Source organism: Bos indicus, chromosome 14, assembly GCF_029378745.1.
Source record: "Bos indicus isolate NIAB-ARS_2022 breed Sahiwal x Tharparkar chromosome 14, NIAB-ARS_B.indTharparkar_mat_pri_1.0, whole genome shotgun sequence".
NCBI classification, from domain to species: domain Eukaryota; kingdom Metazoa; phylum Chordata; class Mammalia; order Artiodactyla; family Bovidae; genus Bos; species Bos indicus.
This window is the reverse complement of record NC_091773.1, coordinates 30,414,195-30,438,498: the sequence shown is the minus strand read 5'-3', so window position 1 is coordinate 30,438,498 and position 24,304 is coordinate 30,414,195. Positions and strand designations below refer to the sequence as shown.

The following is a 24,304-nucleotide window of genomic DNA, read 5'->3' as shown; positions in this document are numbered from 1 at the left end:
AGCCAAGTAGGTGATTGTCGATTCTGGAGTAATCACATGTTTTAAAAAAAGATGAAATTTATTCCAGCATGTCTAGAATATTCTATCATTTAGATATGTAGCCACAAAACAAGAGAAAAAAAAATAGGTAGCCATTATTAAAAAGCGACTATTGAGATGTTTTGCATTCTTTTCTCTGTTACCAAGTCTCTGCAATCTGGTGTGTCCTTGACGCTTACAGCACATCTCAGTTTGGGCCAGCTGTGTCTCAGGTGCCCGGTCTCCACGTGTGGCTCGTGGCCACCACGCTGGACTGCTGGGTGCTGAAGTCTGATGGAGGCGAATCTGACACACTCTGTGTGGTGAGGAAACTTGCGACTCACAGACCTAGTATGACAGCATGTGGAGAGCAGAACTGTCTCACAGCAAACTCAACTGCAACCAAACTCACAGAAACTAATTGCTTTTTTCCCGTTAGTAGTTTAATTTACAATGAGAAAGGTAACTATCAATCATTCTTTCATTTTAGGCAGATCTCCTTGGGAAGCTAAATTACAATCAGCTGGTTACTTGCGCATGGATTCCGAGCCAGGGAAGCAAGGTCCCTCACGCATCCTATAAGGAGGCGCCGACTGATGCTCGTGCTCGGGTGGACCGTGGTTCCCTGGACGAGGCTAGAGACTGAGTCCCAGGAGCTGCATCTGCACGTCCGCTTGACTGGCATGTCTAGTAGGTATGTCAGACCCTCAGCCGCAGGCGGCCTGGGCTCCGCCTGCCAGGCTATGCTTGCTGCTGCTTATCTGACTTGTGTTTGATGTTCAGAGGAATATCCTATTTCCATTCTCGAGGGAGAGACACCTGAGTGTGCTCCCGTTCCCTGCCTACGGGTAAGTAAACCCACGGCAAAGATATGTGTTGTTACATATATGTGGGACGAGCGTCGACAGCCCTGCTTCATAGCACCTGTGTATTCTTGAACATTGATTTTTCTAGAAAAATTTGAGGAAACAGTACAATAATTCAGAAAACTTGAGGAAATAGGAATTTAGAAGATCACATTTTTAAATAAGTATTATGGAAGGGAATGCAAAGTTCATATGAATTTTTAAGATAAAATGGGAGACTTCAAAGGAATTGTCGAGCACTGTAGCAGATTGCCGGGGCCCTGGGGCAACCTTTAGTGCTGGGGGCAGCACCTCTGCTATAGGCTCAAGGTCCTCAGAACATTTTGGTAAGCCTTAGCTTAACAAAACCAAACAAGCTGGTTCCTGGTCAGTACTTGTATTCTGTCAATGCGGTGCTTTATAATGATCTTCTTAATATAAAAGTAAAAAATGTGTTTTTAAATTTATTTAATTGGAGGCTAATCACAGCACTGTAGTGGTCTTTGCCATATGTTGCCTGGGGAATATATTTGTACTTTAGGTACAGGTTAGAGGTGCTAGTAACTCTGAAGATTCCTGTAATGGCCTCTCTTTCCAAAAAGCATTCTTAACTCTTAAAGGTTTCAACTTTAATTTTCACATCGGAGGTTCACAGTGTTTTCACGTGTACTGTTTTTTTAACGTGTAAATATTTTGTTTAAATCTTTTCCCAGTTAATGTCTCCTTCTTGGGCCAGTGACCGATGGCTAATACGCATTCAGTACTGTTTTTAAATAAACGTGATATTAATCACCATGCTATCAGCATATATTTGAAACACATAGTTGTCCAGATGCGTGCAGGACTTAGCCTGAGCCATTCCTTGTTGGCTGAGGATTTGCAGGCAACCTGTGTCTTCTGGAAGGCCCCCCGGTGGTCCCTGGTCTCCAGTGGGGGGTGGCCACTACTGGGAGTGGCCACGGGTGCAAACAGCTGTCTCCTCCACCTTCTTGTCTCTTGTGCTCAGCATTAGTGCAGTGGCTCAGTCGTGTCTGGCTCTGCAACCCCATGGACTGCAGCACTCCAGGCTTCCCTGTCCTTCACCAACTCCCAGAGCTTCCTCAAACTCATGTCCATTGGTGATGCCATCCAACCACCTCATCCTCTATCATCCCCTTCTCCTCCTGCCCTCAGTCTTTCCCAGCATCAGCCTTTTCTGATGAGTCAGTCATGTGCTCAGCATAGGACAGACTGGCATAAACTGTGCCATCAGTGAATGTTGAACAAATTATTATGAATAACCTGGTATCGTGTTTCCTTTTTAGCTGTCAGTCTATCACTATGCAGTTTTGTTGATACTAGTCTATGCTGCATCTGTGCCTACAGCACCCGAGCTCCTGCTGTGTGCTGGGCGCTGCACTGGATTTGGTACAGTGTTCAAATTGACAGAGCATGGCCCCCAACCTCAGAATGTTTGGGTGGCAGTGTGTGGAAAGCATCTGTTGTATGACATGGTGGGTTTCTGTCTTGTACAAAATGAATGGTTTCATTGGGTAATAATGAAAATGATACCATTTCTAGTAATTACTGAATGTTATTAACATCCATGACTGGTAAAATTAGTTTTCAAATTTGATTCTAAAATATGTTTTAGATGTTCAGTATGATACTTTTAGTAGAATTCTAGCTTTTATCACAGTATCTTTTTTTTTTTACTTTCATAGCGGTGTTAAATTGTCCTGAACCTATTTTAAAGTCTGGTAGGTTGTACGAGAAAGAGAACACCCATTTTTAATATTAGATTCTTTTTTAGTTCTAATTTAAAAGTGAAGCACAGCAAACTTACTAGGCTATTGCAAGTTTTACCAGTCCCATCAATAGTCTTGTGAAGAAAGTGCATCTTCTATTATGTTTAAGCCGTGTATTATTTGAGATTTTTTAGCATAAATTTGAAGTGTTTCTTTATTGTTGAGCCATAAAGCAGTGTCCCCAACCTTTTTGGCACCAGGAACCTGTTTCATGGAAGACAGTTTTTCCACGGACTGAGGTTGGTGGTGGTGGGGTTTCAGGATGATTCAAGTGCATAACATTTACCATGCACTTTATTATTACTACATCAGCTCCACCTCAGATCATCAGGTATTAGACCCCGGAGGTTGGGGACCCCTACTGTAAAGAATCAGGAGGGTGCATGATATCCCAAGGTGCTTTTTATCTTTTGAAGAAAGTATCATAAAGGAATATGATAAAATAACTAGCTGAACATTTGCAGAGTTTTAAAATTTCCATCTAAGAATCCTCACAGTACAGGGGTTAACTTTTTCCACAGTAGGGAATGGTCTCAGGTCACTGCGAGTTAACTGGAGCTTTATATTGAGTGAGGATTCGTGTTCATGAGACAGACTAATCACTTAAGTGTAGCTTTTTGCTGCACCTGCTTCTTGCCACTCCTGCTTCTCTTGCAGCCTCTTCTCTACCTTGGAGTGTCTGCTTGGAAAGGCAGTAAACATTTTTAAAGCATTGTCTTTATGGCTAGACAGACTAGGTTTAGTCTTCTGTCACCTCATCTTTTGAGTGGCTTTCTAACCTGTAAAATGTGTCTCAAAAATGTACTGACACATAGTTCAGGCCGAGTCATTGTCCTTATTCATTTCCTCATCGTATTTTGTATAACTGCTCATGGGTACAGCTGTTCCTTGTGACCTGCTTACTTGAGCTCTGAGTACTGAATGCACCCCTCTCTCTCCAGGTTTCTTGTTCAAATTCCCGAGGGACAACCTGGACCAACTCAGGAAGGCTGATCCTGGGCCCCCGACCAGCCTCTGCCTTAGCAGGGGCTCCCCTTGCAGAGGGCCGTCTGCTCTAGGTCGAGGTTAGAGATGCGACGGTCTCGCGTGCTGTCCACCCTCATTGAACACCAGGTTACATAGCAGCTTGCCGCTGCACCTGCTTCTCACCGTCTCTCGTCTTCTGATAGCAGGCGTGGCTGGCCAATGAAGAGGGACGGCTCTTAAGCCACGTGAGTGGAAAGCTGTTCATACCTCTAGTAAAATCGCTGTTGTGAAGCGTGTCTTTCTCCCCCAGATTAAGGCTTTTGCCAGCATGGAAGAGAACAGTTGGGAAGCGCGGGACTGCCCTGTAGCAGCCACAGCTGTTTGGGATGGAATGGGAGGCACTATATGGATCATCTTAATTACCTTCTTGATCATGTCTAAATTCCACCCATGTTACTCTCTCAGCTTTGCGGGAAGGAGCTCTCTGACCTGTCAAAGAGGCTGGAGAACCTCCCAGGGAAAAGAAGTCTGAGAAGCTCCAGCCAGAGGAACAGTAAGGTGTTCAGTCCTTACAAAGCAGACTAAGGACAGCAGTCTCAGGGAAATATCTAAGATTTCTGGATCCTTCCTTAGGTATGCTGTTTTTATTTCTTATCCTCAAGTGATTGCTCTGGTATCAATGAAGAACTACCCTGCTTACAAGATTGATAAGGAAAAACTAAAACGAATGTTAAGAAACAGGCTCAGTGGAGTAGCACAGAATACTGACTCCAGGATGAGAAGAGGAGACAGGACTCAGGAGAGGCTGAAGATCGTGGGGAAGACTGACGGTAACAGGCAGTGACAATAATGCTGGCTAAAACTAAGTGCCTCCTCCTGCCTGGCAATCCCAGAGCTGTTGCTGCTGGGTTCACGCCTGAAAGTTTAAACTTTTATCTGCCAGATCTAGCCCACAGAAAGAACTTACGTTTTCAGAGGAGTTACTAGACAATGGTTTTTCCAGCTGTGTGTTTCCAGTAGTTGTTACCTCGTGTTTCCTTCCTTCCCCACCAAGATGCAGACTCGCAGGAATTCACACAGCAAGAGGATGGGATGCTTCTGCAGAAGGGCCTGCGACTGGGCAGACAACCAGGACTGAAGACTGAGACCTACCCCTCCACCCTGGCCCGCACACACGGACCTTGTCTCCTAGGAGAAAACTGTCTGCTGGGAACCTTGTGTAAAATAATGTAAGAACTTACTTAGTACTCTGCTATTCATAGAATGTGTTCAGAATGCTGCTTTTAATCCTCATAATTTCCTGAACTGAGCATTATTCCCATTTTAAAAACAGATGTGCCTGGGCCAGGATCACATATACATATCGTGTTTTAACTCCCAAGTCCAGGGCTCTTTGACTCACATTATATATACAGGTGACTCCTGAACACGGGTCCACATATACGTGGACTTCTTTCAGTATTAACACAGTACCTGTATTTACATTTATAGATTTTAAGTACGGAGGGAAGCTTGCATTTGACCAGAGGTCACAAAGTGTGGTCTCAGAAACTAAAGGTTTGAGCCTTGAGTCTTTCCCAGCTGTTCCAGGTTCCTACCCACGCTTGGGTGAGTTGTCAGTTCTTTTGCTGTTGAGGCAGAAATAGCAGTATGGTCTAGGGTAGGTGGAGAGAGAGTCCCAGAGGTGGGTTCTAGGCTCGAGAACCCTGAAGAAACTCACACACCTCTTTCTGTTTTAATGCTGAAGATGAATGAAAAAGGTGACATTTTAAGCAGTGTATTTCCACTTGGAAAATGCAGAAAGCAAATTATTTTAAAGTTGCATGTACAACACAGAAGAAGTTTACCTACTGTGGAAGAAAAAGCAAAAGCATTTATATAGGCATGATGGTCCAAGGAAAAGAAAAGTTGCTTTATTTCAAAACAGTAAATTCCTGATTTTGGAGCACTGGCTAAAAATTCAATTACTGATACAAATATAAATATTTCTTAGGTCAAAATAAGTATATCAGGTGAATTTCCTGAATTTATTTTAAAGGCAGAATTTTTAAACCATAGAAAACAATTAGAAACAATGTATGTCAACAACATGTGTAAAATTAAGCCACAGTTCAAATTTAAGCTAAACAGCCAAACCATGAAAATTACCTCAACTAGTATTAGCTGCTATCGTTTAGAACATTGCACATCATTTCAATAACTTAAAAGTGAATGTATCTTCTTCATATCTCCTAATCGCCCTGGGAAGTGGAACTTTTTCCCCGACTAGATTTAAATAATAAGTCCAACTATTTACTCATGGTAGGAGATTCTGGATAACTATAGCTGAGTTTAACAGAAATAATATAGAAAATCATGAAGATACATGAAGCATTTAGAAATGACGACTTCCTTTGAAGTCCTAGATGAGAAAGGAGGGCCTCCACTTCCTGACAGCACCTACGGGTTATGCTGCTACATGGTGGAACTCAGCAGAACAGCGGTCTGACTGACCCATGATAAGCAACTTACAGGAAATTCTGTCGCCTATTCAGTGTTTAATAGACAAGTATTTATTAAAAAAATTTTTTTAACTCCATTATGCTGACATTTCCATAAGTGTTAACTTAGCAACAAGTCATCTTTATTAAACTGAAAGAAAAAGATGGTACATTCTACTTTTACTTTAAAAGACATTTAATTCAATAGTTTGATTGCTCACTATTGAAAACTACATTTTCTTCCTCAGAACTGGGCGGCACTGAGGTGGAAACAGTTTTCATGATCCTTGACTTCCCCTTAAAGGAAAGTATTACGGAATTTCAGCAGCGAACATCATCTGGTTTCTACTCAAACCCCACCTCCAAGAAAACGTGAGAGAAAATCTAAAAGTTCTGTTCAAGGCAAGAAGAAATCCAAACGCAAACATTTTACTCCAACAATTTGGATATACCAGCTGCTCCATTGCTGGGTAGGAATGATTATCAGCAGCCTTGTCACTGCCATCGCTAAATCTTATATCCTGTTGTATATCCAAATACATGCACATAAAATGTGTACAGATAAATTAGTGTTCATTAAAAACTCACATCTATAAAATGTCCTTCCTTTGTTCTGAAATCTATGTACTGTTTTCCAGACTGGAAACCTAAACATCTTGGCTACACATTAAAAACATGCTGGAATGTACATACGCTATGGAAACTTCAGAACTGACCTTCTCTTAAAAGCAAACAAACCTAGAGTGCTTTTGTTACAGCATCATCCTCTAATGAGACCTAAAAGGAGACCACTAAGTTCTAAATTCAGGTATTTACCAAACAAACAGTGTTGATATCTACTAGCTGAACAGCCCTAATAAACGAACAGCTGAACTTCAGATAGTCTTTCTCAGCTCTTTGTCTATTAGGAAGTTGAAGCATTTTCAATTAAAGCCTTCATTTTTCCAGTAGACTTCAACATGTGTGGACCAAACTAGAAAAGAAACAAAAAAGATACAGGTTCATGTAACAGCAATGATAGCCCCCTCCCAACCATGGACCACAAGGTATGTTCATGAAAAGCCAAGCAGCCCGATAGTATTAAAATCATTATGTTTATAACAACCTGTCAATTCACATCAACAGTGAGAAAGATAGCAAAATTACTCCCTATCAAACTGTAGTCATCATTGCAAGACCCTAGCTTAGTCCAATTTTACTTCTTTTAATAAAAGAAGGAAGATACAGAGTTTCCTCTTCAGTGTCTAGGGTTTCAAAGATGCTAGAATTTCTAGGATATCTACTTCTCTGGCATAGATAAACTCATCTCCCCAGTGACAGTAACCTGAGGAAAGTTAAAGTGAAGTCGCTCAGTCGTGTCCGACTCTTTGCGACTTCCATGGAATTTTCCAGGCAAGAATACTGGAGTGGGCTGCCATTTCCTTCTCCAGAGGATCTTCCCAACCCAGGGACTGAACCCGGGTCTCCCGCATTGCAGTCAGGCGCTTTACCATCTGAGCTACCTGAGGAAAGGGAAGGTCTAAATTAATATTTAAGAGCTTTCATTAAGTCTGCTCAGTCTCCACCGCTGCAGGGCCCACAGCCTGCAAGGCCCTGGTCAGATTTATTTCCCCTTTATAAGAATTTCATAGGTGCCCTAAGAGAATGACCTTTCCTTTCTACATCACAACATTTACACTATCCTTAGATGTAAATTTTATTGTCATGATTTTCACTTCATTGTGCTTCAATATAAACAAACAGCATGGGAAATTTAACATAGGAGATACCCAGGGTTAGCTTTTACTTACAGAAGAGCATCAAGAGGGAAGCAGTCTAGCTGGCGTTAAGGACTAATTCCTACAGCGCGTCCTTTTGCATCTTGCAGACGACCAGCTGAGTGTCTTGTGCAGCAGTGGCCTGGACCACAGGCTGCACTAAGGAGAGAGGTCTGCCCAGTACTCACCAACACTCTCTCGGAGGTGGCCTCTGATTCAGACTTTTGGATTCCTTTCTCAGCTTCACCTTGACTATCGCTTCGATACCGATAAGCAAACTTCTTTTTCAGCGCCTCTGCTATGAGGGCAGCAGGGTCAGCAGCATCTGCCGGCTTGGGCTTTGTGTCTTGTTCTGACCTTAGAGAAGTGACGAGAAATCAAGGGGGCATTGTGGTGCTGACAGCATGGCTCTAGCAGCAAAGACACCCAATAGAGACACTGACGCAGTGAGGTGGGAGCCCTAGATTTATGGCCTCACAAAACAGCACAGAGGTACCCAGGGAATAGCTCCTGTAAGGAGCAGAGACTGCAGGCTCCTTCAGGGCAGTCAGGGTTCCCTCCTCCACAAGCCTGGGCCCTACCCTAGCAGGCACACAGCACAGCCTGAGGGGAGAATGACTGCACAGTAACAAGGCTTCAGAGGCAATGGGGGAGAAATGAGAGTGGCCTGCGGGTGTTTGTCCTGCTCTCAGTTAACTGCATACAAGAGCTCCTGGAGGCTTATCTTTTTTAAATTAAAAACCCAAGAGCTATTCCAGTAGTCATGCTATAAAACAAAGTTCTCAAGAAGCTTGGTGTATGTGTGTGCTCAGTCGTGTCTGATTGACTCTATGTGACCCTATGGTCTGTAGCCTGCCAGGCTCCTCTGTCCATGGGATTCTCCAGGGAAGAATACTGGAGTGGGTTGCCACTTCCTCCTCCAAAGCAGCTTAGCAGTTGCTTATAAAAGGCATAGGAAACCAAGGGAAGTGGGCGAGAAGGCAGATGTCTCCTCACCTTTTTACCGATCGCAGTTTCACGCTGTTCATGTCTTTCAGGATCTCCAGCATGTTGGGCAGGTCTGTTTTCTTTGGACTGTTCTTGACCGGGGTCTTCCCAGCAGAGGCGTTTCTCCGTCTTCGCTCTTTTATCAGATCAATAGCAGAAGTGCTCTGCTGGAGCCCCGGGGAGGGGAGGGGAGGCGGAGGGGGTGGCAGTGGGGGCGCTGGCGGGACGGAGGGTGCTGCTGCGGCGGCAGGCCTGGTGGATTCTACGTCACCTACAGAAATGAGGGGCAATCAGTTTAATCCTGGTGGTAAGAGGCAAATAAAATATTTTAAAAGTAGAGTTATGTTAAGGACTTTATACCTGAAAGCAGTAACCTTAAAAAGAATCTCAGTCACAAGTAAAAAGGAAGTTTCAGTTACTTGCTTGGAATCTAAATGCCTGAATTTCAGTCAACGGTATCATTTAATCCGTCTCCAGATGGAAATGTTCCATTTAACAGGGTGCTTTTGTGATATCAAATGTTCAGGTCTGACTGCTTCACGCTGTGCAGCTACTTCTAGCTGAAACAGCATCTGGACTGCACACAGAACTGCCTCCAGTAGGTAGTCTGACAGTTTAGTACTAGAGTAAATAGCTGTCGGATACCTCTGTGGTTCATTTTAAGTGTATTTACATAGAAGGTAAGCATGAACTATGCTATGCTATGCTAAGTCACTTCAGTCGTGTCCGACTCTGTGCGACCCCTTAGACGGCAGCCCACCAGGCTCCCCTGTCCCTGGGATTCTCCAGGCAAGAACACTGGAGTGGGTTGCCATTTCCTTCTCCAGTGCATGAAAGTGAAAAGTGAAAGTGAAGTCGCTCAGTCATGTCCGACTCTTAGCAACCCCATGGACTTCAGCCTAAGAGGCTCCTCCGTCCATGGGATTTTCCAGGCAAGAGTACTGGAGTGGGGTGCCATTGCCTTCTCCAAAGCATGAACTAGAGAATGTAAACTGACCAGAATGAGTTAAAAGAAGTTTTAGATTTATTGAAAAAAATTGAGAGAAAAAAAAAAATTACAGTTAATTCCCCAAAAGAATAAGTAACTAAGAGTTACAGTGGTTCTAAAATAAGGACCTAAAAATCCATCTTTCTGCAATAACTAGAGATTAGAGAGTTGTTTGGGTGCGAACTATATTGATTAGTTTATTCAAGGGAGTTGGGTTGTAGATAGAACATCTAACAGACTTTCCTAGTCTGCCAGAAGAGGGAGGTAAAGCCAAAGAGAAATTTATCAGTAACTTATAGGTTAAACAGAAAAGGGCAGGACTTTGGGTTTTCAAAAGTCACCTGTAGATTTCACTGAAGTAACACCAGGTGCCTGGAGTACATTCACCCTGCCCATCGTGGCCTGACCCAGGTTTGAGGAGGTTTCCGTGTAGGTTACATTAAACTATAGGACCACAAGCTAAGTGACTCAGAGGTGGAATAACTATCCTTTACCCTTCAGAGCTGTCTTATACTGAATCTCGTCAAGACTCAGGAACACTAGGAAAACCACCACTGCTTGCCAGCAGATTAATAAACTAGGATTTCAAGGCTATGGTTTTTTCTCCAGTGACAACGCAACAAAAATAAAAGCAACACTATTAGACCAGAGTCAGAGGCCCTGAATTCAGTTTCCACTCTGGGCAAGAGGGAGAGAAATGAATATTGAACAGCTACTTTGCACTAAAGATACTATATATAGTTTCCACATTTACTCCCACAGTAACTCCACAACATAAGTAACTACTATCCCAGTTACAGAGCTTTATGCTTGCCTCAGGACACATAGGTAACTAAACACACTCAACTCTCTCCGGGCTGTTTTGCAGTTACCTCCTCCAGTCTGATGTGAATGGTGCCATTATCACAGACAGTGAAGCTCCCACAGCAGACACATGAGCAGTGTTCACCTTTATCAGTGGATGTATATTTTGTGTTTCCAAAAATACACTCATCATCCTCTGACAGTATTAAGATTGTTCAAAACAAACGAAAACCTCTTAAACTTGCCTGGGTCCTGTACCGGACCATGCAGGGGACAGGCCCCTAGTTTTCTAGCAAGCCCAACAGCTGTTATTAATTCACTTCTTTTTAAATTTTTAATTGTACTATAGTTTATTTATAATGTGTTAGTTTCACGTGTGTAGCATACTGATTGAGTTATATATATGTATGCATACTGGGGCTTTGCAGGTGGCTCAGTAGGTAAAGAATCCGCCTGCAGTGCAGGAGACACAGGTTCGATTCCTGGGTTGAGAAGATCCCCTGGAAGAGGACATGGTAACCCACTCCAGTATTCCTGCCTGGAGAATCCCATGGACAGAGAGGAACCTAGAGGGCTACAGTCCATGGGGTTGCAGAGAGTTGGACACGACTAGAGAGACAGAGCCCACAAATATATATATTATATATATATATAATTTTTTTCCCAAGTGAGTGGTATTCCCCCCGCCCCCCGCCCGCATTTGCTGGCTGACAACTGGAGGACTCACAGACCTGCACTGAGGTTCTGCTGTTCCTGGAGGGTCACGATCTTGGCAATCTGAGCTCTGAGGGCAGCAAGCTCACTTTCAAGGGCACAGATCTTCTGCAGCGCTTCCTCATTGGCCAGCGTCGAGGTCTGCAGCGGAGGCTCTTCTGGAGACAGGGTGGGTAAGGATGGCTGCCTGCTGTGGGGCTTCTCAAAGAAAGGAAGATCATCCTGAAGGGTTGGCCTTGACCGGACCTCTATCCTGCAAGGACAGAAGTTGGCTGTCACAGGCTTTGAGAGGGCTATGAAAAATTGTCACTTCAAAGTTAATCAGAACATAGCAGAAGAGAACATCTGAGAGCCACTTTTCAGGCTGACCTTACATAAAACCCCTGCTGTAAGTTTCAAGACAACAAAGCACTTGTCAACCTGAAGCAGATCCACACCAGGCCAGCTTTCTTGTTGCCATCATTCTTAATTTTTATCTCTACATTTTATATTCAAGCCCATACTATCAGGAGGCATCACAGGTTCCAGCAGTGTCTTTGCTAACTCTTGTTTTGGTGGCCTGAACTAAGATGATGCAACTTTTAATGCTCTTAAAGATGGTAAACTAATTGGTTATAAATGACAACCAAAGCAGTAGTCCATTAACTCTTCCTCAAGGTCTTTTTTTTCCACATTTCCATGTCAGTGTTTTCCATATGTGATAAAATATACCAAACTATAAGACATACTGTAACAATATGAGCCAAACTACAGCATTAGACACTAAAAAGGAGTGGTAGGGGGTGGGGGGGGGATAATTGAACTCATGCAGTAATTATATAGATGGTCTGATTTTCACTTAAAGGTATTCTAATATGCACTGCACTGAAGCTCCATATGGAAGTCTTCTGGGGTTGAGAACAACATTCAGATTTCTTTTCAACTGTCAATTTGTGTATTTATCCATTTCCTACTATTTTCTACAATTAGGTTTTTCTGGCCTCTAAGCCCTTTTCTCTTTTTTCTTCCTCTGGCTTTACTGAGGAATCACTGACAAATACTGTATGTATATAAATACTGTACAGCATGATAATCTGATCATGTGTATACACTCTGAAATAATCGCCACACCCAAGTACATCCCAATTTCCCTCACAGTCTCATGTGGCCATGTGACTGTGAGTTTTGGCTAACCGGACTGTAAGCCACCTGGGAAAGCTGCTTGGAGGGCAATGACTTGGTTCCACAAGAAAAGAAGGCCTTTCATCTCTAGCCCCACCCGTTATTCCTCCTCTCCTGAGAGCCGTGAGTCACCAAGCCCAGAAGCTAATGCTGATGGGAGAGCCACAGCTGAGGATGCCCAAGAGCCTGGCGGGTGGTTCCTGGGCACACAGTGGAGCCACTGGCAGCTTCAGACTGTCTACTCGGGGGTTTCTGACTTGAGAGGAAAATAAACTTCCATCACCATTATTTTGGACTTCTCTGTTAAATGTAGTCAAAATCCTCTTGTAACATTCACCAACGTTATATCCTATTTTAAAATAGTTCCTTTAACTGTATATTGCTATTTTTTGCTTGAGAAATGAAACAATTCATTCTTCCTTGTGTTTGAATAAGTAAATTCTTGGACCTTTAGCATTTGGTATTTTGCACTAAATTCAGGTGGTTTTCTTCATACCTAATCTTGATTATACCCTGTTAAACTATCACATATACAGGATGGTTGCAAATTGTTTTTTATAGTATTTTTTACAATATTATTAAAAATATTTGGAGAATAAATGTCCTAGTTACTACCTAGCCCTACTTTAGCTTACCTGGTAATCAACTTTAATAATACTAACCTTGTTCACTTTCATTTGGCATATTTTTGGGGTAGGGAAATATATTTGGCTTGCAAAAAGCTTTAATTACCATTTCCTTTCTAAGCCCTACACTGGGAAGAAACAGGTGATAAAATGTTTAAAAAAGTAATGATTGCTAAGTCACTTCAGTCGTGTCCGACTCTGTGCAACCCCAGAGACCGCAGCCCACCTGGCTCCGCCGTCCCCGGGACTCTCCAGGCAAGAAAACTGGAGTGGGTTGCCATTTCCTTCTCCAATGCATGAAAGCGAAAAGTGAAAGTGAAGTCGCTCAGTCGTGTCCAACTCCTAGCGACCCCATGGACCGCAGCCCACCAGGCTCCTCTGTCCATGGGATTCTCCAGGCAAGAGTACTGGAGTGGGGTGCCATAAACAAACATAAAAAATTTAAAAGAAACAATACCAATGCTCTGATTAAATACATTAATAGGTTCTTTGAAAGATTATAGAGATTAGATGCAAGCATTCTAATCAACCTGCATTAAGAAAATAATTTGACATTAAATTTTTAAAAAATCATTGTGGCTTTTTGTTGACCCGAAAATTCTGATTTCTACCTACCTTTCATAAAGAAGGTCAGATTTTGTTAACCATCTCTATACAGTAAATTACAAGAAGATACAAATTATTCTGTCTACTGAGTGAAGTTTTTTAGGGGGAGGATACTTAGAGTAATTTCATTTAATCAGTACAATGTCAAATACTCTAATATACTTCAACTATATTCTTGACAACTCGTTAATGTTTTTAATAAAACATTTTAAAACTTTTAAAATACTATTTTAAAAATACTACTTCTTGAAATAACTAAGGAAACCATTGATAGATAGGATATTGGCAAAGATATAATTTTAGTCTTCAGAACAGATGTGAGTAAAACATGGAAATCTCAAATACAAAAGTATCATACTTGTTCAAAACAACAGTGGAGAAATAGGGAAGACTAGTAGGAATAGAGACTGTGAGTTTAAAGCAGGAAATCAGAAGCAGAGTGTTCTCAGAACAGAGGACAGCCAGCCCTGCCACAGGCATCGGGGCGGCATACCCGAAGGGGTGCAAGTGGATGAAAGTGAACAGGAGACAGAGCGCGCCTGCAGGGGAAGACTCAAGTCTACCCTTGACCATCTCCCATGAAAGTTATATTCTGCTTTGTTTATTAAAACTTACCTAAATGAATGAACATTTTATTGGGAGTGGAAGTGAGGATGATGGTTTGTTTTCACATTATGTATGAGTGCAGAGATTTCATAAAGTCTGTATCATAATAGCAAACAGAGATAAATTTTGAATGCCAGAATCTTGAGTACTACATTAAGCAAAAAAATGTTGTAATAGCTTTTTTCAGGAACTAGTAGTCACTTTAGTAGTGAATATACTCTCCTAGATCACAGGACCCAAAAGTATTACATGCTTTTCAGTTTGTTTGAAAATGTTACCATTCAAGTAAGCCAATCGTCAAATCCCACGAACATTTCAATACCCAGAACTGGAACCAGATAACATGACAATTTGGATTAAGAGAGCAACTACAAGGCAAAACAGTTTCCTTTACGATGTCTTCTGGGCAAGATACAATCAGAGAGAATTAAATACTGAAAAGCAAAGGACAGTGTTTAAGAAAAACAAGCATCTACCTCTCCCAGTAAAATTTCTACAGATGAATTTAATCCTTCTGTTTCTCCATCTACTAGAACTAAGGGTAAGCACTTATTAATCTTGAAAACTAGTGTGGCAGGCTGAAAGAAAAAAAGTTTAGGACCTTTAGGAAGAATATTTAAGTAACAGTGTCAGATCATCTATATTTTATGTGTCTATACTATTTTTATAACTTTGGTATACTCTCTACATTTATATTGTGAAATACTGTCAACAGCTATAGATTCAGACAAAATAATTCTAGGAAATGTGGAAGTTTAAGTGTGGATTTTTAGACGCTAAAAAAAGTAAATAATCCTGAAATGATCATATCCTCTTGAAGACACAGGAAGATTCGACATACAGAGAAGCCTGAAAACCAAAGACATAAAAAATAAAAAGTTACTCTGTAATATTCTTGTGTATGAAAAACCTTAGGTTTTATGAAAATTCTGACAAGTCCCTGACTTTAAAATTATAAACACACACACCTTTTTCCTACAGATATGTTTTATAAGACAGTCGACAAATAACTCATTCTCAGAACCAATCTGTTTTGCCATCCTTCAGAGGAGAAGGCTATTAAGAAATACCGAGGAAAAAGTAATTCAAACTAAGAAACTAAGGGTTTTTTAAGCTCTACTAATCAAAGAAAATTCTCAATTAAATATAATGTACCTCTAGGATCCTTTCCCCTTATCTAGCAGTGAAAGCTCAGAATCTGAGATTTTTTCAAATTAACCCAGTGGTATTCCCCAGGTGACTTTACTGAGCCTCCCTCACTATTTTGAGAGAACAGTATAGAAAAGTACAAAAACATACTCTTCTGTCAACAGGATACAGGGGGTAGGGTGGGGAAGCTGACATTTTAGTTCACTGAAAACACACAGTTGGGTAGAAAGAAAACAGTATTTTCCAAGTGAGCATATAGTTGGAAGACAACTAGATCTATCTAAAAAAAAAGCAACTGGACCAGGGAAATTATTTCAAAGGAAGTAATCCATGAAAGGACTTACAGTGGAGGACAGGCATGACTACTGTGGGGCTACAGACAGATGACTCAGTTTAGTTCAGTCACTCAGTCGTGTCTGACTCTTTTTGAAACCGTGAACCACAGCTCTCCAGGCCTCCCTGTTCATCACCAACTCCCCGAGTTCACCCAAACCCATGTCCATTGAGTTGGTGATGGCACCCAACCATCTCATCCTCTGTCGTCCCCATCTCCTCCTGCCCTCAATCTTTCCCAGCATTGGGGTCTTTTCCAATAAGTCAGCTCTTCGCATCAGGTGGCCAAAGTATTGGAGTTTCAGCTTCAACATCAGTCCTTCCTATGAACACCCAGGACTGATCTCCTCTAGGATGGACTGGTTGGATCTCCTTGCAGTCCTAGGGACTCTCAAGAGTCTTCTCCAACACCACAGTTCAAAAGCATCAATTCTTCAGCTCTCAGCTTGCTTTATAGTCCAGCTCTCACATTCATACATGACTACTGGAAAAACCATAGCCTTGACTAGACGGACCTTTGTTGGCAAAGTAATGTCTCTGCTTTTCAATATGCTATCTAGGTTGGTCACAACTTTCCTTCCAAGGAGTAAGCGTCTTTGAATTTCATGACCGCAATCACCATCTGCAGTGATTTTGGAGCCCAGAAAAATAAAGTCAGCCACTGTTTCCCCATCTGTTTGCCATGAAGTAATGGGACCAGATACCATGATCTTGGTTTTCTGAATGTTGAGCTTTAAGCCAACTTTTTCACTTTCCTCTTTCACTTTCATCAAGAGGCTCTTTAGTTCTTCACTTTCTGCCATACGGATGGTACCATCTGCATATCTGAGGTTACTGTTTCTCCCAGCAATCTTGATTCCCGCTTGTGCTTCTTCCAGCCCAGCGTTTCTCATGATGTACTCTGCATATAAGTTAAATAAGCAGGGTGACAATATACAGCCCTGACGTACTCCTTTTCCTATTTGGAACCAGTCTGTTGTTCCATGTCCAGTTCTAACTTGCTTCCTGACCTGAATACAGGTTTCTCAAAAGGCAGGTCAGGTGGTCTGGTATTCCCATCTCATTCAGAATTTTCCATAGTTTGTGGTGATCCACACAGTCAAAAGCTCTGGCATAGTCAATAAAGCAGAAATAGATGTTTTTCTGGAACTCTTTTCCTTTTTTCCATGATCCAGCAGATGTTGGCAATTTGATCTCTGGTTCCTCTGCCTTTTCTAAAACCAGCTTAAACATCTGGAAGTTCATGGTTCACATATTGCTGAAGCCTGGCTTGGAGAATTATGAGCATTACTTTACTAGCGTGTGAGATGCATGCAATTGTGCGGTAGTTTGAGCATTCTTTGGCATTGCCTTTTTTGGGATTGGAATGAAAACTGACCTTTTCCAGTCCTGTGGCCACTGCTGAGTTTTCCAAATTTGCTGACATACTGAGTGCAGCACTTTCACAGCATCATCTTTTAGGATCTAAAATAGCTCAACTGGAATTCCATCACCTCCACTAGCTTTGTTCATAGTGATGCTTCCTAAGGCCCACTTGACTTCACATTCCAGGATATCTGGCTCTAGGTGAGTGATCACACCATCGTGATTATCTGGGTCATAAAGATCTTTTTTGTACAGTTCTTCTGTGTATTCTTGCCACCTCTTCTTGTTATCTTCTGCTTCTGTTCGGTCCATACCATTTCTGTCCTTTATTGTGCCCATCTTTGCATGAAAAGTTCCCTTGCTATCTCTAATTTTCTTGAAGAGATCGCTAGTCTTTCCCATTCTATTGTTTTCCTCTATTTCTTTGCATTGATTGCTGAGGAAGGCCTTATCTCTCCTTGCTATTCTTTGGAAGTCTGCATTCAGATGTGTATATCTTTCCTTTTCTCTTTTGCTTTTTGCTTCTGTTCTTACTAGACAGATGACTTCTCACTAGACAGATGACTAGTGGGATTTAACACCTATTCTTGATTCTGTTCAACAAAATCCTCTTGTTTTGTATTTTAAAAGCTAGATCTTCCTATAAGTGATATTTAGCAGAAATTACCCTTGACCACAGTACTTTATTGATATATATTAATTAATTGTTAATGACTAGTACCAAATAATTTCATATTGTTCATGAACAGTATGAAAAGACAAAAAGATGACACTAGAAGATGAACCCTCCAGGTAGGTAGATGGCCAATATTCTACTGGGAAAGAGCAGAGAAATAGTTCCAGAAAGAAGGAAGTGGCAGGCCCAAAGCAGAAACAACACTCAGGTGTGGATGTGTCTGGTGGTATAAAAGTCAAGTCCTATGCTATAAAGAATAATACTGCATAGAAATCTGGAATGTTAGGTCCACGAATCAAGGTAAATTGGACGTGGTCAAGCAGGAGATAGCAAGAGTGAACATCGACCTTTTAGGAATCAGTGAACAAAAATGGACAGGAATGAGTGAATTTAATTCAGATGACCATTGTATCTACTACTGTGGGGGCAAGAATCCCTTAGAAGAAACACAGTACCCCTAAAGTCAACAAGAGAGTCTGAAATGCAGTACTTAGGCACAATCTCAAAAACAATAGAATGATCTCAGTTCGTTTCCAAGGCAAATCATCCAACATCACAGTAATCCAAGTCTATGCCCCAACCACTAATGTTGAAGAAGTTGAAGTATGTAGATCTATGAAGATCTACAAGACCTTCTAGAAAAATGGAAGTGTTGGTCACTCAGTCACGTTCAACTCTTTGTGACCCAATGACTGTAGCCCACCGGGCTCCCCTCCATGGGATTCTTGAGGCAAGTATAGTGGAGTGGTTTGCCATTCCCTTCTTCAGTAGATTTTCTCAACCCAGGGAAACCTGGGTCTCCCACTTTGCAGGCAGATTCTTTACCATCTGAGCCACCAGGGAAGCCCTGGTACAAGACCGTCTAGAACATCAAAAAAGATGTCCTTTTCATCACAGGGGATTGGAATGCAAAAGTAGTAAGTCAAGGAATACCTGGAGTAACAGGCAAGTTTGGTCTTAAAGTATAAATTTAAGCAGTGCAAAGGTTAACAGTTTTGCCAAGAGATATGCACTGGTCATAGCAAACACCCTTTTCCAACAACACAAGAGATGATTCTACATACAGACATCACTGGATAGTCAACACCAAAATCTGATCATATTTTTTGCAGTGGAAGATGGAGAAGCACTATCCAGTTAGCAAAAACAAGACGTGGAGCTGACTGTGACTCAGATCATCAGCTCCTTATTGAAAAATTCAGGCTTATATTGAAGTAAGTAAGTAAAACTACGAGGCTATTCAGGTGTGACCTAAATCAAATCCCTTATGATTATACAATGGAGGTGTATAGATTATACAGATTACAGATTCAAGGGATGAGATTATAGATATACAGATTCAAGGGATGAGATCTCATAGAGTGCCTGAAGAACTATGGACGGATGTTTGTAACACTCTACAGGAGGTGGTGGCCAAAACCATTCCCAAGAAAGAAATGCACAAAGGCCAAGTGGTTGTCTGAGGGGGCCTTAAAAATAGCTGAGAAAAGAAGCAAAAGCCAAAAGAGAAAGGGAAAGATACACCCAACTGAATGCAGAATTCCAGAGAATAGCAAGGGGAGATAAGAAAGCCTTCTTCTTAACAATGCAAAGAAATAGAGGAAAACAATAGAATGGGAAAGACTAGCGATCTCTTCAAGAAAATTAGAGATACCAAGGGAACATTTCATGCAAAGATGGGCACAATAAAGGACAGAAATGGGATGGATGGAACAGAAGCAGAAGATATCAAGAAGAGGTGGCAAGAATACACAGAAGAACTATACAATGAATATCTTAATGACCCAGATAACCATAACGGTGTGGTCACTCACCTAGAGCCAAATATCCTGGAATGTGAAGTCAAGTGGGCCTGAGGAAGCATTACTAAAAACAAAGCTAGTAAAGGTGATGGAATTTCAGCTGAGCTATTTAAAATTCTATAAAACGATGCTGTTGAAGTGCTGCACTCAATACAGTAAATTTGGGAAATTCAGCAGTGGCCACAGGACTGGAAAAGGTCAGTTTTCATTCTAATCCCAAAGAAAGGCAATGCCAAAGAATGTTGAAACTATTGCACAACTGTACTCATTTCACATGCTAGCAAAGTAATGCTCAAAATCTTCCTGGTCAGGCTCCAAAAGTATGTGAACCTAGAACTTCCAGATGTGTAAGCTGGTTTTAGAAAAGGCAGAGGAACCAGAGATCAAATTGCCAACATCCATTGTATCGTAGAAAAAGCAACGGAATTCCAAAAAGAGACCTACTACTGTTTCATTGACTATGCTAAAGTCTTTGACTGTGTAGACCACAACAAACAGGAAAATTCTTAAAGAGATGGGAATACGAGACCACCTTTCCTGCCTCCTGAGAAACCTGTATGCATGTCTAGAAGCAACAGTTAGAACCCAACATGAAACAACGGACTGGTTCAAAATTAGGAAAGGACTATGTCAAGGCTGTATATTGTCACCCTGCTTTTTAAACTTATATACAGAGTACATCATGTGAAATGCAGTGCTGGATGAAGCACAAGCTGGAATTGAGATTGCCGGGAGAAATATAACGACCTCAGATATGCAGATGACACCACTCTAATGGGAGAAAGCGAAGAGAAACTAAGAGCTTCAGTGAAGAGTAACTAAGAGCTTCTTGATGAAGTTGAAAGAGGAGAGTGAAAAAGTTGGCTTAAAACTCAACATTCAAAAAATGAAGATCATGGCATCCAATCTCATCACTTCATGGCAAATAGATGGGGAAAATGTGGTAACAGTGACAGACTACTTTCTTGGGCTCCAAAATCACTGCAGATGGTGACTGCAGCCACAAAATTAAAAGATGCTTGCTCCTTCAAAGAAAAGCTATGACAAACCTAGACAGCATATTAAAAAAGCAGAGCTATCACTTTGCCAACAAAGGTCCATCTAGTCAAAGCTGTGGTTTTTCCAGTAGTCATGTACCGATGTGAGAGTTGGACCATAAAGGCGGAGCGCCAAAGAATTGATGCTTTCGAATCATGGTGCTGCACTCTAGAGAGTCTGTTGAACAGCAAGCAGATCAAACCAGTCAATCCTAAAGAAAATAAACCTTGAATATTCACTGGAAAGACTGATGCTGAAGCTCCAATACTCTGGTCACCTGATGCAAAGAGCCAACTCATTAGAAAAGACTCTAATGCTGGGAAAGATTGAAGGCAGGAGGAGAAGGGGACGACAGAGGACAAGATGGTTGGATGGCATCACCAACTCGATGAACCTGAGTTTGAGCAAACGCTGGGGAATAGTGAAGGACAGGGAAGACTGGCCCTGCCTCAGCTCATGGGGTCACAAAGAGTTGGACACGCTTAGCAACCGAACACCAACCAAATAATTAAGATTAAGATGGGAATGAATAACATCTGCTGTCCGTTGTGCTGTGAGTGGGAAACTACCTTGCTCTGAACCATTATGTCCCCTGGCCTACATTCTCACTATGGAGCTTCAGAGCAAGCCAGCCTGCTTGCCTGCCTTTGGAGTCTTGTTACCCCACTATCGTCCTCTGAGGTCAGGATTCTTCCCCAATACTGCTTTAAAAAGAACAGCACATTCCATTTTATACTTGATATCATTAGCCAAAGTCTTCAGTCTCACTTTATTCACTATTTTTATGTCAGGTTTTTGTAAATATGTTCCTCTCAGTCATTGGATTAAAAACATTCTGGTAATGTATTAAGAAGAGCTACCTCAAATACTTTCAAATCATGTGAATCTATAATTTTTTTGTTTAATACATACTTAGTTTGATACAAATGTGGGCAATCAGATACAACTGGAAATTAACATTAATAAAGAATGAACAAACTGAAATTAACCTTGAAACATTTAGCCCAGGGAGAAAACATGCAAACGATGGGACCAACAAGGGCTTAATTTCCAAAATGTGCAAACAGCTCATACAACTCAACAACAAAAACACAAGGCAATTAAAAAACAGGCAGAAGGGACTTCCTGGTGGTCCCTGGCTAAGACCCCATGCTCCCAACTCAGGGGACCTGGGTTTGATCCCTGGTCAAGGAACTAAATCCCACGTGCTGCAACTAATCCCTGGCTATTATATAAAATTTTAAAAAGGGGGGGTGGGGAGCAGAAGACCTACATAGACATTTCTTCAAAGAGGACAGACAGATGGCAAACAGGCACATGGAAAGTGTTCAACATTGCTTATTATCATCGGAGAAATGCAAACCAAAACTACAATGAGATACCATCTCACTTGGGTCAAAATGGCCATCATTAAAAAAAGTACAAATACCAAATGCTGGCAAGGGTGTGGAGAAAAGGGAACCCTCCTGCACTGTTGTTGGAAATGTCAATTGGTGCAGCTACTATGGAAAAGGATATGGAAGGTTCCTTAAAAAACTAAAAATAGTTACCATATAATCCAGCAATCCTACTCACGGGCATATATCCAGACAAAACTATAATCCAAAAAGATACATGCACCTCAATGTTCATAGCAGCACTATTTACAATAGCTACATGAAAACAATGTAAATGCCAACAGACAAATGGATAAAGAACATATGGTACATATATACAATGGAATCCTACTCAGCCATCAAAAAAAATGATATAATGCCACTTGCAGCGATGTGAATGGACCTGGAGATTATCATACTAAGTGAGGTAAGTCAGAAAGAGAAAGACAAATACATGATACCACTTAAACACTGAATCTGAAAGATAACACAAATGAACTTATCTATGAAACAGAAACAGAGAACAGACCTGCAGTTGTCAGGTGGGAGAGGGATTAAGGAATGAATGGAGTGAGAATTTGGAATTAGCAGATGGCAACCATTATACATTATAGGATGACTTCCCTGGTGGCTCAGACAGTAAAAGCGTCTGCCTACAATGTGGGAGACCCGGGTTGGATCCCTGGGTCAGGAAGATCCCCTGGAGAAGGAGATGGCAACCCACTCCAGTACTCTTGCCTGGAAAAATCCCATGGGTGGAGGAGCCTGGTAGGCTACAGTCCATGGGGTCGCTAAGAGTCAGACACAACAGTGATTTCACTTCACTTCATACCTAGGATGAATAAACAACAAGGTCCTACTGTATACCACAGGGAACTGTATTCAATATCCTGGTACTAACCATAATGAAAAAGAATATAAAAAACAATGTATTTATATGTATAACTGAATCACTTCACTGTATAGCAGAAGTTGGACAGCAAAGAGATCAAACCAGTCAATCCTAAAGGAAATCAACCCTGAATATTCACTGGAAGGACTGACTGCTGAAGTTCAAACTCCAATACTTTGGCCACCTGATGGAAAGAGCTGATTCACTGGAAAAGACCCTGATGCTGGGAAACACTGAAGGCAAAAGGAGAAGAGGGTGGCAGAGGATGAGATGGTTAGATAGCATCACCAACTCAATGGACTTAGTTTGAGCACGACAGGGAAGCCTGGTGTGCTGCAGTCAATGCAATTACAAAGAGTTGAACATGACTCTGAATGAACAACAATTAAAAAATAAAATTTACAACTGCTGTACTCCAAAAGCAATCAGAAACTTGATAACAATGCCTATGATGTCTGCGAGAAGCCACAGAGATTATAGTCTTTAATTTCATCACACAGAGAACAAATGTTATGCTGTGTGTCTATGTCCAAAGACCACACAGTCTCCAGAAAGTATTAGTATCAAAGAGAACAACTTAATTATCTGAGAAAGATGATCAGTTATATTGACTCTTTCTAAGAATCTCAATGCTTCTTATAAAAATGAAGATTTCTTTTCAATTATGAGGCTAGTCTTTTAATTCAAAGGGAAATGAAAATGTGTAAAGAGAGAAAAAAGATTTGCATAGTACGTGTCACTGTGCTATAAGTTTTCTCATGTTGTCTTTCAAAATTCTCTCAATGTAGGTATTAGCACTTTCAATTTAGAGGTGAAAGACTCAAGTTCAAATTATTTAGGAAAAAAAATTCAATTATGCAATAACTCACGCTTATGCCATTTTCCCAGAGAGAGAATACCCTAACACTGTAACCAACTGTTAAAGAAATGCCATCAACATAAATTTCAAGGGAGAAATAATTATATACTGAACAGCTTTGACTTTCATATAAATGTGAGAGGCAGAGAAACACTCAAATGGCTATATATGAATCTTAGAGGTACTCTATTTCATGTTTTTAAGTTAAGTTATAAGTTTAAGCTATAAAGCTCCCATAGAAATGCAGTTAATATCAAAGTGACAGATGAAAAAAAACTCAAACGGCCTGGTAAAAGGATCAGCATTAAGTAATTGTCAAGACAAAGTAAAATTCCATCAGCTCTCATCCTTCTATTTTATCCTACTGATTAAAATACATTCTATGGTAAATTTGCTATTTCATCAATCTGTAAAAAACACTTGATCTGGTATATGAAACTGACCAAATAGAGCTTCCTCAAAGCTCCCT

The 24,304-nt window shown here is 41.2% G+C and overlaps 2 protein-coding genes across 4 annotated transcripts in view; one reads left to right on the top strand and one right to left on the bottom strand.

Moving 5' to 3' along the window:
* PDE7A (phosphodiesterase 7A) overlaps positions 1–6,698 on the top strand; it is a 114,044-nt gene extending 107,346 nt beyond the window's left edge. Inside the window, exons 13-15 of one of the 2 annotated variants that reach the window (XR_011570588.1) lie at positions 509–712; positions 3,592–4,845; positions 6,345–6,698. The gene's annotated coding sequence lies outside the window, so the exon portion shown is untranslated. Of the gene's footprint in view, positions 1–508; positions 4,846–6,344 lie in introns of both variants that reach the window. The other variant, XR_011570587.1, reaches the window with a different exon arrangement.
* The window catches only part of MTFR1 (mitochondrial fission regulator 1), a 60,134-nt gene continuing 41,337 nt past the window's right edge, over positions 5,508–24,304 (bottom strand). For both annotated transcript variants that reach the window (XM_019973731.2, XM_070802607.1), the window contains exons 5-8: positions 11,364–11,599; positions 8,850–9,111; positions 8,042–8,210; positions 5,508–7,069 (exon numbers count right to left, since the gene is read on the bottom strand). In XM_019973731.2, the coding sequence (XP_019829290.2) occupies positions 7,001–7,069; positions 8,042–8,210; positions 8,850–9,111; positions 11,364–11,599 (736 nt within the window). In that variant the 3' untranslated portion in view covers positions 5,508–7,000. The remainder of the gene's footprint in view (positions 7,070–8,041; positions 8,211–8,849; positions 9,112–11,363; positions 11,600–24,304) is intronic.